Raw genomic sequence first — 14168 nt, forward strand, 5'->3', positions numbered from 1 at the left:
AAGCAAGAGGAGAAAATGCATTAAAACTCTGCATATTTTCAACCTGAATATTCAAGACATACACAGTATCTTTTACTTTAGATTTTTAAATATGTTCCATACAATTCTTCAAAACTCTCATTTTCAAAAACTCTCATCTTTGATAATGAAAAAATAGGAATCAATACATACATTTAATACTAAATACCTTTGGGGTTACTATTTCTGTATGTCAAGTGAAAATTTTTTGAAAATTTGTTCAGAGCAATACTATTGTAAAAGACAATAGTAGCATATTTCACAGTAAGTTTTCCTTTACAGAACGTAGTATTTGTAAAGGATACATGCAAAGAACTTCAAGGCTAGTGAAGAGGCAGCCTAAGAGAAAGGCAGAATAATAAAATAAAATAAAATAAAATAAAATAATAAAATAAAATAAAATAAAATAAAATAAAATAATAAAATAAAAGTATATCAGAGACCAAGTTGTAATTTATAACCTGCTAAGATACATGTTTATGAAAAGAGAAGAAAAGTTAGAAAAATTTCAAAAAGTATATAGCACTCACATAGTAAGAATAAAGACTCTTCTTACAGCTCTAAGAAATGCCTAACCACTACCACCACATGATTCTAATGTTTGTTTCACTACAAAAAATAATTCAAGAGTGAAGTCTAAATCAGTTACCAAGATTAAAAAAGTCTAGGGGACTTTATGCGACAGAGACCATGTTTTCATGGAGCAGATAGAAAAGAATAAAGGAGAAAGGCCTATAGGAATGTGGTCCCAGGTATACCTATACAAAGATAACTCATTATGAATGAGAGCTCTAGATAGCTATGCCTATGTGTAGACAGATAAACATTCTGTAAGGATATATCTTACCTTATCATGCATAGTCCAGCCAACATATTTTAAATAACTGTCATTTAGAAAGGCATCACTATACATTTTCATCCAAATACCAATTTCTTCAATGCAAATAGCTCGAATTTCAGCTATTGCATCACTGAGTGGAGGAAGGAAAAATTATGTATATTAGTTCCACTATAACATCAGGATTTGTGATTTATCCAAGAGCTGCCAAATACTTCACACCTAGTATGAACATACCACTATCTTAAAAGATTACTGGGTATTTAAAAGTAGAACTGAAGCATGATCCCCTAAATGTTTACAGACTACCTGGCAAAGCATAATTCTCATCACATAAATATTTAAAATTAAATAAAAATACAAACAAAATGAGACCCCCACCTTTTATACCATGAAATATCCCAGCCTCTGCTCACACCTGCTGGGCATGGTGTGTTCAGAAGACAGCAGGCACACTAATTTGGTTAGAGAATAATTTTCCAGGAGAGAATTAGTTACATGTAACACTGAGGCCAAGCTTCATTTGGATTTGAATGTCAGCCTAAATTATTTTGAATTCATCCTGTAGGTACTAGTGAGTCACTGAAAGCTTTTGAGCAGAGGAATAACACAACAAAAGAATGTTTTAGGAAAACTTCAATAATCTCTAGGTATGAGAATGATAGAGGAATAGACTAAGATAATGGTGACAACAGAAACAAAAAGGTAAGAATGGACCAAGAGACATTACAAAGAAAGTGATTCAGTAACTGCCAAGTTGAGGAAGTGAGGGAGAAGTTGAATAAAAATACCACTAACATTTAAAGAACAGGTTACAGCAGAAATGGTGATAAGACTACCTACTTCTTTCCTCTGCTCATTCAAAATAGTAAAAGAAAATACTTAAATCTATCCAAATTTTCCCACTGACATGCAAATGACAAGAGTCCTAAACCATCATGTATAGTTTCTACTAACATAGTACATCCAAAAGCAATTAAGTATTTTGTACCCTGACTCCTAATCATAGAAGTAGACTCCATCTGCTGGGCAGGTACTAGTCAAGCACATTACTCCATCTTTCAGTGAGGAAACATCAATTTCAGAGCAGTTAAATAACTTAACTAGAATATCTCAATCAGTGGAAGACCTTACCTTCTAACACTGATCTTACTCCAATGCTCTTTCTACTATATACTGCCTAAACCACTAAATATCCAAACCTGACTAGAGTTAAGACTTACATAGAAAATATGTCCTGACTTACCGGTATCTATGTACAAACACTCCCTTAAATATTGCATTCATCATATTTTCTATTTCATCTTGATTTTCCTGAAGCTGAAAACAATACATTATTTTTCAATTGTAATGAAATACAACCAAAATAACATCTAAAAGTCATTACAAATACAAATACAGGTTTCTCCAGTGTTTGGGTAATTACATCTAATTTTTAATTCTACTAGACAACAGTCACCACACAGAAAAATTAACAGCTGTTGTAGGTCAGGTAGCTAAAGTCCCTTGATACCTGGAATATTTGACTTGGCTTTTAATGTTTAGCTGGCAGATTACCCTTTTCTAAGGCTCACAAATTTCCATTGTAAAAAGGCACATAAAAAATCTGTTAAGTAATTTATTACAACACATATCATCTATTATATAACATATATGTTCATATCAAAAAAGCATAATAATATTTCATTATCTTGGTCATTATCATCTGAAAAAGAAAAGTAATGCTAACTAGTGTCTGCTCAAAGAACAAAAGAGGTTTGAGTAAAATAATTGGTAGAAAGTTACCCTGCTAAATTCTTTTGAAGGAAACAAGGCTCACCTTAAATAATCAAGTAAACATTTCAAAATCTTGGTTTACTTACCTACTCCCATTATTTTCAATTCAGAGTTTGAGAATTAAGACAAAATTGTTTCAGAGTTTGAGAGTTAAGAGAAATATCTTTCTCCCGGTCTAAGTATCAATTAGCTCTTTTATTATGTTCTGCACTTTTGTAAAATGTATTTTTTTCTTTTCATGGATATATTCTTGCATTTCCAAATAATGCTAACAAGGGCGTGCACTTCTTATATTCATTAGCACAGATAGTCAAAGGTACAAGGTGGTCAAAAAACTTAACCCTAAGCCAGAAGTATCAATATCTTTTATTTGCACAGGAATTTTAATCTCAAAATCCTCTTACCTATATCCACTCATTCAACGCTCATAGTCTTAAATTTAGGTCTAAGAATTGGGCCATAATTTCAAGGCCTAAGACATGCATTATGTTTACCTAATAAATCATCTGATGAAATTTAATCATTACAATTAAGAGGCAGAAAGGCCAATTCTTCATTTCAAACTATATGAAAAAGATGAGGAATTTAGGTAGGGGGGAAATATCGACAAGATTTTTAGGCTTTTGTTGAGTCACGGCATTTTAAAAAGTTACTATCTCAGAAATAACCAACTAAAACTTACAGCTACTACCAACCCCAAATATGTCAAAATCAAGTAGTAATTTCTGGATTACCATGGCAAATATTACCTCAAATGTATTACTAACATTTCTGAAACATCAGATTTTGCCTATTAGAAATAAACATCGCCAATATCAGCAAAATACTCTATCACTAATGAAGAAGAAATTAAAATCACAAACACAACATTGGAAGATTATATTTAGGGCGTGCCCGAGTCGGTTAAGCTTCCGACTCTTTGATTTCGGCTCAGGTTGTGATCTCAGGATTGTGAGATGGAGCTCCGCACTGGACTCCATGCTGGGTGTGGCGTTTGCTTAAAATAACCCCCCCCAAAAATTAAAAAAATAAAAAAGATTCTCTCTCCCTCTGCCCCTCCCCCTCTTAAAAATATTTAGCATAGGGCGCCTGGGTGGCTCAGTCGTTAAGCGTCTGCCTTCGGCTCAGGTCATGGTCCCAGGGTCCTGGGATCGAGCCCCACATCGGGCTCCCTGCTCTGCGGGAAGCCTGCTTCTCCCTCTCCCACTCTCCCCTGCTGTGTTCCTGCTCTCGCTGTGTCTCTCTCTGTCAAATAAATAAATAAAATCTTTTAAAAAAAATATTTAGCATTAAGAATGAAAAATATCTTCCTCATTCAAAGTTAAATTTGGTGATCAACCATGTTAATCAACTGCCACCTATACCACACACACACACACAAAAAAAGCAGCAATTTAGAAACCATAAATAGCCTCTAAGTTATTTTTCAAAGTGATGTCATATAACTGAAACTTGAATTCATCCTGACAACTAGTTCAGGGAAGTTAGGACAGACATTCTCACAGCAGGCTTAAAACAACTTGTCTGACTGGCCTAGGACCTTACTGAAAGCCTTAAACTCTTAACCCTAGCCTACAAAGAAAGAAAATATAAGCAAAAGGTATTGTTGGCATGGACAGTCAACAAAACTAGACATTTAAACAACTTGAAATATTATTTAAATTTAAATCTTTCCAAAAAATTTATCTGATGAACTAGCAATATTATATCGTAATTAATGATCAAAGTTGGTCATGGATAACAGCTCAAATATTCAATACAAAGTTTACCTCTTTCCGCTTCTGTAGCAGGAGTTCTAGCCTCTCATTGGCTCGTTTTCCAATCATTTTATTCCGTTCTGCCTCATATTGTCTTTGTGTATTATCCATATTAATGCTAAGATTTAGTGCCACATTCACCAAAGCTGTCATCAACTTCATAGCTATTTTTAAATGGAAAAATTTGAAATTAGTCTCACAGATGTAAAAATTTACAATTTAATATCAAATTAAGAGAAATTAAAGACAAGATGGGCTGTTCTGCTTCTAACAGAAAAATACAGCTGCTACAAATGACAATAAATGACAGCTAATGTGTACTGAATACTTAACTGCATGTCAGTTACCTATGTTAAGTATTTTTCATGGATTATCTCCTAATCCTCCCCAAAAGCCCTTAAAGTGAAGTATTATCCCCATTTCATTCATGAGGAAACTGAAGTCCACGGAGATTAAGAAATTTCCCTGAGATTACACAGTTCACATAAGTAGTTAAACCAGTATTCAACACTAGGTGATCTGACTTCAGACTACACTCAAATCCCACTATTCTAAAATGTTTCCCCTACAATGATCTTTTTCAGAGGTCATAATTCACCTTCTCAGTAAATTTTGGTTCCTATGGCAGTCACTTAGCTATCTTCGTTACCAAAGGGAGAGGGAGCTTGAATGCTTCATATCAAACTACAATATGTAAAAATTAGTTTCATTGGTATTTGATTTCCTTTAATTTTACTCTATTACATATCATCATAAAGACAATGGTGAAATTATGAAGAACAGATCTAGATGAAAAGTCAAAGTACAAAGAAAAATACCACTCGATAAAGTGCATTTTATTACACTTCCTCCAGATCCCCCCCACCTTCTGTTACTGAACCCTTGCTCCTGAGACAAGACTGTCTATGATTTAAAACTTATTAATTGGGGGCGCCTGGGTGGCTCAGTCGTTAAGCGTCTGCCTTCAGCGCGGGTCATGATCCCAGGGTCCTGGGATTGAGCCCCACATCAGGCTCTCTGCTCCGCAGGAAGCCTGCTTCTCCCTCTCCCTCTCCCACTCCCCCTGCTTGTGTTCCCTCTCTTGCTGTCTTTCTCTCTGTCAAATAAATAAATAAAATCTTAAAGAAAAAACTTATTAATTGAAATATATCGCCATTTTATGCCTTTTTAGTTTACTTCAGACTATTTCTCAGATCCGGTTCATTGTGTAAGAGAACACCACAAAACTAAATCTCATTTTGTGGCTATTGGGTCTCTTTAAAAAGGATTCTCAACTTTCCCTTCAGAGCTATTTCATTCCCTCAGCAAACCAATTTGTTATTCTGATCTAAAATTATACACCTTATGCCATCATACTTATTTTAATTTACTTTAGCCACCAAGTAACATTAAATGCTACCTAAGTTCATAGAGCAAGATCACATTCATATTTTGTGACTTCCATTCTAAAAACAAAAATCCTATAGAAAGATTGCCTGCATTTTTTTTCCTCCACCTCCTTCCCCCAGATTACCTGCATTTTGTTTTTTGAAAATGGAGGATTTAGCAAAAGTACAGCTTTAATTCTTTAGGAAAATAAAGGAAAAAAATATCCCCACACTTAGAGAATGAAAAATTTTTGTGTAAATCAATAAATTCTACCATTAAGGCTTATAATACTATAATAACAATGAATGCCTAGTTGATTTTTTCAAACTCAAACCAAAAAGTACATATTCAGTAATAGTGTATCAACAATTTTACCTTTACCACAAAGGAGAAACCAAAAGATTTTATAAACACCAACACCAAAAATCACTGTTCTAGAATTGTGTGAGGCTTAAAATATATAAAATATATAACTCATTTCAAAAAGCAAAGAATTTAGCTCAGTCTAAAGTTACTCAGAAACCTAAGAAAAATCAACTTTTGTGGTGTAACGAGTAATCATCATCCTACAGGGACCATCAGGAGGAACAGCTCACATCACAGACAAAATAAAGGTCATTAGGACTACATATCCAAAATGACTTAACGGTCTCCCCAAATTTGCTGTATCTTCCCTGATAAAACATCTTTCAAGAATTCAACACATTCCAAAAAAAAAAAAAAAAAAAAGAATTCAACACATTCCTATCCACCTCTTTTCCCTTTCTGTGGCATAGTAATCAAATAGGTTTAACACAAGAAAATCACCACATACTAACTATAGTATACCTTCAAAGAATCAAAACTGAAAATATCATTGCATTCCCAGTAATTCACGGGAGAGCGGGGAGAGTGTTCTGTTAGTGGTTACTCTTGTAAGTAAAATTAATCTGAGTCATGATCATTTCTTTTAATGAAAACCATTTTCATCTCTAACCTAAGGAAACATACAAAAAAAATTTCTAAATACTGACCTGCCAGGGTGCTCGTATGTCGAAATGCTCTGACTTGTGAGTCAGACAATCCTGTAAGAAGTGAAATGACCGTGTCCATCATGTACTCATCATATATGATACTATATTGACACTGCCGTACTAATACGCCAATGAATTCACAAAAACTGGATTTGAACTTCTTCCACTGAGGACCAGCCATGGTAAGTGGATAGTCTCCACTATCCTAAAACAAAAATTTTAAACAGCAATTTCACTTAAAACACATGATTTAACAAAATTTCGCTTGTTTATAAAATACCCTAGGCAGAGGCTGAAAAGACTCCTTTACCCCACCTTTCTTCTCCAATAAATCTTAAAAGTAGGTAGGAGTTACTTTTGAACACATCTGCTCTTTAAAACCAAAATGGATATTATGAATTCAATTTAACCAATAAAAATATATACCAATTACTCGAAGTTAAAAATAAAAAGCTTCTCTCATCAAAGCAAAACATTATACTGATAAACAAAGATATACTTATTAAACAAAAGCATACCAAAATCAAACCAAAGTTATATTTTTAAATGGATTCAAAATGATGAAATCATATTTTCAACCAGTTTGATGTATGATTTATAAATAATCAAAAGATTATAATGTATATTTTCATTAGCTTCAAGGACATCAAATAGTCAACAGACATAAACAATGACATAATTTTATTTTTAAACAATGACATAATTTTAAAAAAGAAATGGAAATGTAGCTAGTATAGCCTGGAAACACTAGTACTTAAGTATTCTTCTATATAGAGATGGGGCATTCTCCAATGAAGTTACACTGAGAATCTCCATAAATCATTAAAAACAAATCCTTAAATGGAGCACCTGGGTGGCTTAGTCGGTTGACCTTTGGTTTTGTCTCATAGGTGGGATGGAGCCCCATGTCAGGCTATGCACTCAGAAGGGAGTCTGCTTGACAGTCTCTCCCTCCACCCCTCCCCCCCATCACACTCTCTCTAAATAAATTAATTAAATCCCTCCCTCAAAAAACAAATCCTTAAAAATAAAAACACAGGGCAATACTACATAGAACCTCGAAAAGCAAGAGTTGCTTTGAAGAGTATTCTAGAGACTAAGATCATTTTATTAGTACAGTTGGGCAATTTTTTAAACCACTATACACACACACACACGTATACATATGTAATATAATATGTATTACATATTACATATGTAATATACATATGTATGTATATAATATATACATGTATGTATGTATATTTAAGATTTTATTTGACAGAGAGAGCGAGCACAAGCAGGCAGAGTGGCAGAGGGAAGGAAAGAAGCAGGCTCCCCACAGAGCAGGGAGCCCAACGCGGGGCTCGATCCTAGGACCCTGGAATTATGACCGAAGCCGAAGGCAGATGCTTAACCGAGCCCCCAGTGCCCCCCACCCCGTTTTTTAAAGTAAGTAGGGGCGCCTGGGTGGCTCAGTCGGTTATGCGTCTGCCTTTGGCTCAGGTCATGACCTCAGGGTCCTGGGATTGATCCCTGTGTCGGGCTCCCGGCTCAGTGGGGAGTCTGCTTCCCCTCTCTCTGTGCCCCTCCCCCTGTCATGCTCGAGCTCTCTCTCAAATAAAATCTTTAAAAAACTAAATACATAAAATAAACTCTTTGCCCACTATGGGCTTGAACTCATGACCCCGAGATAAAGAGTTGCATGCTCTACCAACTAAGCCAGCCAGGCACCCCTATTATTTTGTCATTAGAGCAGTATTTTTTTTTTAATTTTAAGTCATGCTATATAGAAGCTGAACTCTTATTTCTCATCTGAGAATAAGATCCTAATATTCTACACAAAGGTTCTCTTCCATACTCTGACTGAATCATTTAGTGACTACATTGAAACGCATCATCTTAATTGTCAGCAACTTGGTTTGCGGACACTTTCAAATCAGATTTCAGGATTCTTAAATAGCTGTTTCCTTTTAGTAAGAAGGTTCTCACTAAAACATTTAATATTAGTATGTTAAAATAAAGCAGTCATGTTCCCCGCCCCCTGCCGCCCTCTATCCATAGTTTCACTTTCCACATCTTAGTGACCCCATGGGTCAACCTCCATCTGAGAGCAGATGATCCTCCTTCTAAGGTAGTATCAGAAGAAGGTCAATAGTAGCCTAAAACTATGTCACAAGGCCTATGTCATTCCCCTCATTTCATCTCATCATGTAGGTATTTTATCATCTCTCATCATCACAAGGGTGAGTACAGAAGATATTTTGACAGAGAAACTACATTCACATAATTTTTATTACAGTAGACTGTTATAATTGTTCTTATTATTATTGTTAATCTCTTACTATGTCTAATTTATAAATTAAACTTTATCACAGGTTATGTATACATAGGAAAAAAACAGAATATATAGGGTGTACTACTATTTGTGGTTTCAGTCATCCACCGGAGATCTTGGAATGTATCCCCCGAGGATAAGGGGGGGACTACTATAATACCATTACTCATAATTACCTCTCAACTACTTGGAGAATGATTAATAGCACACTTAGTGATCATCAAAGCCTTTTAAACAACTCTTGTCTATCTTTTAGAATGATAGTTGAAAGCTCCTTCATCAGAGTAAGCAAGAAAAAAATGATCAAGTAAAACTCAAATGGGACAAGAAAGACTTTCTACTTGAAAATTCAGTGACAAGTTTTGAAGAGTAAAACTGCTGGTGCTAGAATGCAGCTGTGAACAAAACAAAAATCCCTGCCCTGAAGGAGCTTACAATATAGTAAATCTAAATGTCTTTATTGGTAACAATACTTCAAAGGCATCACTGTGATAAAGGATTCACTCTTTTTTAATTTGTATTGTTATTACTCATACTCAAAATATAAAGGATATATTTTTAAAAGATTTTATTTTCAAGTAATCTCTACATCCAACCACCCAACGTGGGGCTCAAACTCACAACCCCAAGATCAAGAGTCGCATGCTCCACTGACTGAGCCAGCCAGATGCCCCCATAAAGGTATTTTAAATAATAACATATAGAGAGTGGACCCTTAAACAACATGGGTTTGAACTGTACAGGTGCACTTATACACAGATTTTCTTCAATAAATATACCTACAGTACTGTAAATTTATTTTCTGAGACCTTATGATTTTCTTAATAACATTTTCTTCTTTCTAGCTTACTTTATTCTAAGAATACAGTATATAATAGATATACAAAATGTTTGTTATTCAACTGTTTATCAGCAAAGCTTCTAGTGAAGAGTAAGTAGGCTATTATAGTAGTTAAGGTTGAGGGGAGCCAAAGTTAAATGCATATTTTTGGCCATGTGGGAAGAGAGGAGGTCAGCATCCCCAACCCTCACATGCCATTCAAGGGTCAACTTTACAGTCCTTTGCCTAAGCTACCTGGTTCCCCAAATATTGACCAAAGCTATCTTTAACAATATTCCAAGACATGTTCTTAGGCACTAAATTTTATTTTCTTCAAGTTTTAATTTTTTGACAATAATAATAGCTACCATTTATTAAGTTCTTATTATATACCAGGCACTGTAAAATGCTAAGAAATTTTTCAAACATTACTGAATTAAATCCACAACAGGCTTATGTAAAAAGTATTATTAGCAGGGAGTATTATTCACAGATGATAAAACCAATGCTAAAACAACTTGCCCAAGGTCACTTATCATTTGATTAAATGTGATGCCAAAGCTGTTATGCATTTACACTAATGCTCAGAATTTAAGAATACTTTTAAGGTTAAATCAAGATCAACATGCATAAAATTATCAAAACATTTAGGGTAATAAGTTACCTCATCAAACTCTTCGGTCATTTTTCGAATTATTTCAGAGTTCTGCATATGTCTAAACATTTCTGCTGTGACAACTCCTGAAATTTGCAAGTGTAAGAAGTTAATATACATTGTAGAAACAATAAAATAAAGAGAACTTCTAAGTCAATCTCTTACACTGTTAGTCTCTATCACATTTTTTTTAAATTTTATTTTACTATGTTAGTCATCATACATCATTAGTTTTTGATGTAGTGATCCACAATTCATTGTTTTCGTATAACACCCAGTGCTCCATGCAGTACATGCCCTCCTTAATACCCATCACATTTCTACCTGACTTAATCAACTCTTGCCTACAATATGTATACTGGCTTAGCCCCTTTTAATATAATACATGTCATCAAGGGTTAGGCAGCACCCAGGGTGCAGTTTTATCCTTAAAAACTTTAAGGATAAACCTGAAGATAATAAGAAAAAGAGTGATAGGCAGAGTTCACTTTATATACATAGCAACTACATCCAATTATCCTCTAAAAGGGCTTCAAATAAACATAAACAGTAATTTCTGCCCATCTGTAATCTAGTTGGAAGTTTAAATAAAGAATAACAAGAACAAGAAGAAGGAAGGGAGGGAGAGGGGAGGGAGGGAGGGAGGACGGAAGGGAGGGAGGGAGGGAAAATAAAAACTATTAAAGGCAGTACATAAGAAAAGCCCTAATGAATGACAAGGCCAATAAAGGCCATAGGTCAGACCAAAATAAATAAATAAATAAAATTAGCTAAGTCAGGTGTTTCACAGAAAAGGAATCTGATAAGGATATTTAGAATTTCAAAGGAAGATGGGAAAGGGGAGGAGAAAGGACGCACATTACAAAAAGTAAAAGTTAGCCAGGTAGAGATCAAATATCAGAAAAGGGACTTACAGAAAAAATTATAAGGAGACAATGCAGGAAAAAGAGATACATGAATTTCCACTGATAGGGTATCAGATTATTTAAAAAGGAACAAATGTAAAAACTGGATTCTCAAAGCTGTATTTCTATTGCTGGATTACTTATTCCTTGCCAGTCATATTACTATGAATACCATAAATATGAGGCAGGTGCTATAATCCTGGCTTTACTGATGAGGAAGTAAAGGCTAAAGCAAAGAGAAGTTAACTACCTTGTCTGAGATTATTCATGTACATCATGATGCCACCCCCAAGTAAGATCAACTCCTAGTGGTGCTGTGAAGAGCCCTTACTTACCACAACATAAAAGAACTACATGATTATTTTAAGATATTAACAAATCTGGAAGAAACCATTTCCCTTGCTAAAGAAGCAACATTCTCAAAAACTTTTCGAAGAGTTTTTTAATTTTAATCAAGTCATGGATATATCTTCAGAACCTTCCTATACTTTACACCCAGGTGCTATAAACTTGGCAAAGCTATAGAAGGACAAGTTATTCAATCCCTGAAATAATTTCTACCAAGTATGTATATATCAATAAATCTCAAAGCAAACATACTGCATACATTTTGACAACTGTCCATTTCTAAAGCTCCTCTCTCATCTCAGACCATATAACAGCCAGACACCCAAAAATAAGCAGAAGAAAATAGCTGTCACAAACTCCATGTTTATAACTCCTGGGACAGGTGTGAAGGTGCCATTAAGACACCACGCGTGAGCCCACTGCCTTGAAATTGTAGGAGACATGAAAAGAGACTGCTAAAAACTGGTAAAATGAAAAGTGACAGATGACCAGGAAAGAAAGAAGGAAACACTGGCCACAGATTCAGCAACCACAAAGCAGTCTGGAGCCATTCAGCGTAGAGTCAAATATCCCTCCACACCTCAATAGCTGCTGAAGGCCAAACTACAGTAAAATAACTGATGCTCACAATGACAATCCTGGGTCCAAAAGAAAAAAGCTAAAGTACAGTACATATAAAGATGTTTCCAACTTGTTTATAAAAGAATTCAATCAAAATAATTCTAAGTGTTTTTGAAAGTACTTAATTAATGACCTTAACTTTGATTAGATGATAAATTCTCCTTTACAGAATTTTCTTGATTCTAAAATAAACATTATGACAGTGTTAAGTTTTCAACACCTTCAATTTTTAAAAATCTGGACAACCTGGTATATGACAAAGTATATCCAAAGGTTCAGTTGGCAAGCTCCTGATTCAAAAAACAGAATGGTGCCAGAAAAGGAATGAATCTGATAAAGGGAAAATGCTCTGACTATAGCCTTGTTTTTAAAACTACAATTCAGAAGCCTAACTAGGAAACTAAACCTGACCAAACTACAGTATAACAGGGAAGACTGAAGATAAAAGTCAGAATTTCAACTCATCAAGTTATTTCTGGCACCTGTTCTGTTGTTCTGCAATCAACCTTCCACTTTCACAGAATCTGAAGAGAAAGGACATGGTCCTTGATTACATAATACAACAAACAGGTACCTGGATTGTTCTACTCCAGAAAGATGGACTGGACACAGACAAAATAAAAATAATACTAGTATATTCTTTTTTTAAAGTGTTAATCTGATTCACCATATTGTCATTATTACATTTCCTTTGAGCAGAGTCGGTCAAATTTTCTATACTGATTTGCAGCTACCTCTAGCTAAGAAGTCAAGTAAACTAGGCAACTTTCTAAAAAGACAGTTTTCAAAAAAAATTTTTTTCTCAAAACTGACCATATTAATGGCATTACACAGATCAGACTCAAAAAGTTAATGTATTTGTCTATCAAGCCTCACATACAGAATATCTAGTATGCATGCTGCACTGAATGTTGTGATCAACCTCGAATAAAATGCATCATTTCATAAAATGTTGTTTATATGGAATTGTTAAATCACTATATTGTACACCTGAAACTAAAATAACACTATATGTTAACTACACTGGAATTAAAATAAAATTTTAAAAAACCTAACTGAAAGAAAATCTTTATATACAGTCAGATTACCCAAATTTTACACTGAGCAGAATAATTTTAAGAATTAGGATTTTAATCCTATGCTACTTGGGAGAAAAAGTAATGGAAAGCAATGTAACTCTTTCAATTTATTTTCAATAAAATGTCACTTTCAAAGTTAAAAAAATTAAAATAAAAACTCATTTAAAAAATGTTACTTGTTTTCACAAATTCCAATAACAGTATTTTTAAAGTATTACTGTAGAATTAAAGGAGTAGACATAAATAAATTGCTTCTTGGGACTCTTTTTACAGATTTCTTTATATCATTCTTTAGCATCTTAACTTCTTAGATCTATTTTTAAGCTAACTTCCCTCCTCCTGACTTGTGATGTCCATGTTTTTGGTGCCACTTTCATAAAAAAAATGTAATACTCCTGGGAAACTTTGTAACATTTATTTTCCTGGACATCTTCTTAAGTTTCAAGGATGGATCAAGTATTAGGGAGAAACAGAATAGATCAGAACCTGTCCATGATTTTGTCTGAATCATTTAATGATCCAGATCAAAATGTATGACACCCCCCAACTTACGTAATTTTGTCCCCCTGCCAAATGTCTGCACTAAATATTTTTGCCCCAGGGAAGACACTACTGTATTTTATATTTTCCCCACTCCTACTTCAACATCTTTT

General features: G+C 34.4%; 1 protein-coding gene across 6 annotated transcripts in view; it reads right to left on the minus strand.

The window, feature by feature from the left end:
• Nucleotides 1-14168, minus strand: part of STAG2 (STAG2 cohesin complex component) — a 130476-nt gene that overhangs the window by 47924 nt on the left and 68384 nt on the right. For all 6 annotated transcript variants that reach the window (XM_073879181.1, XM_025852603.2, XM_073879182.1 and 3 more), the window contains exons 6-10: nucleotides 10572-10648; nucleotides 6771-6975; nucleotides 4402-4553; nucleotides 2103-2176; nucleotides 866-989 (exon numbers count right to left, since the gene is read on the minus strand). In XM_073879181.1, the coding sequence (XP_073735282.1) occupies nucleotides 866-989; nucleotides 2103-2176; nucleotides 4402-4553; nucleotides 6771-6975; nucleotides 10572-10648 (632 nt within the window). The remainder of the gene's footprint in view (nucleotides 1-865; nucleotides 990-2102; nucleotides 2177-4401; nucleotides 4554-6770; nucleotides 6976-10571; nucleotides 10649-14168) is intronic.

The sequence above is a fragment of the Callorhinus ursinus genome, unplaced genomic scaffold (assembly GCF_003265705.2).
Source record: "Callorhinus ursinus isolate GAN/ISIS: 27379988/994484 unplaced genomic scaffold, GSC_fseal_2.0 scaffold33, whole genome shotgun sequence".
Lineage (NCBI taxonomy): Eukaryota > Metazoa > Chordata > Mammalia > Carnivora > Otariidae > Callorhinus > Callorhinus ursinus.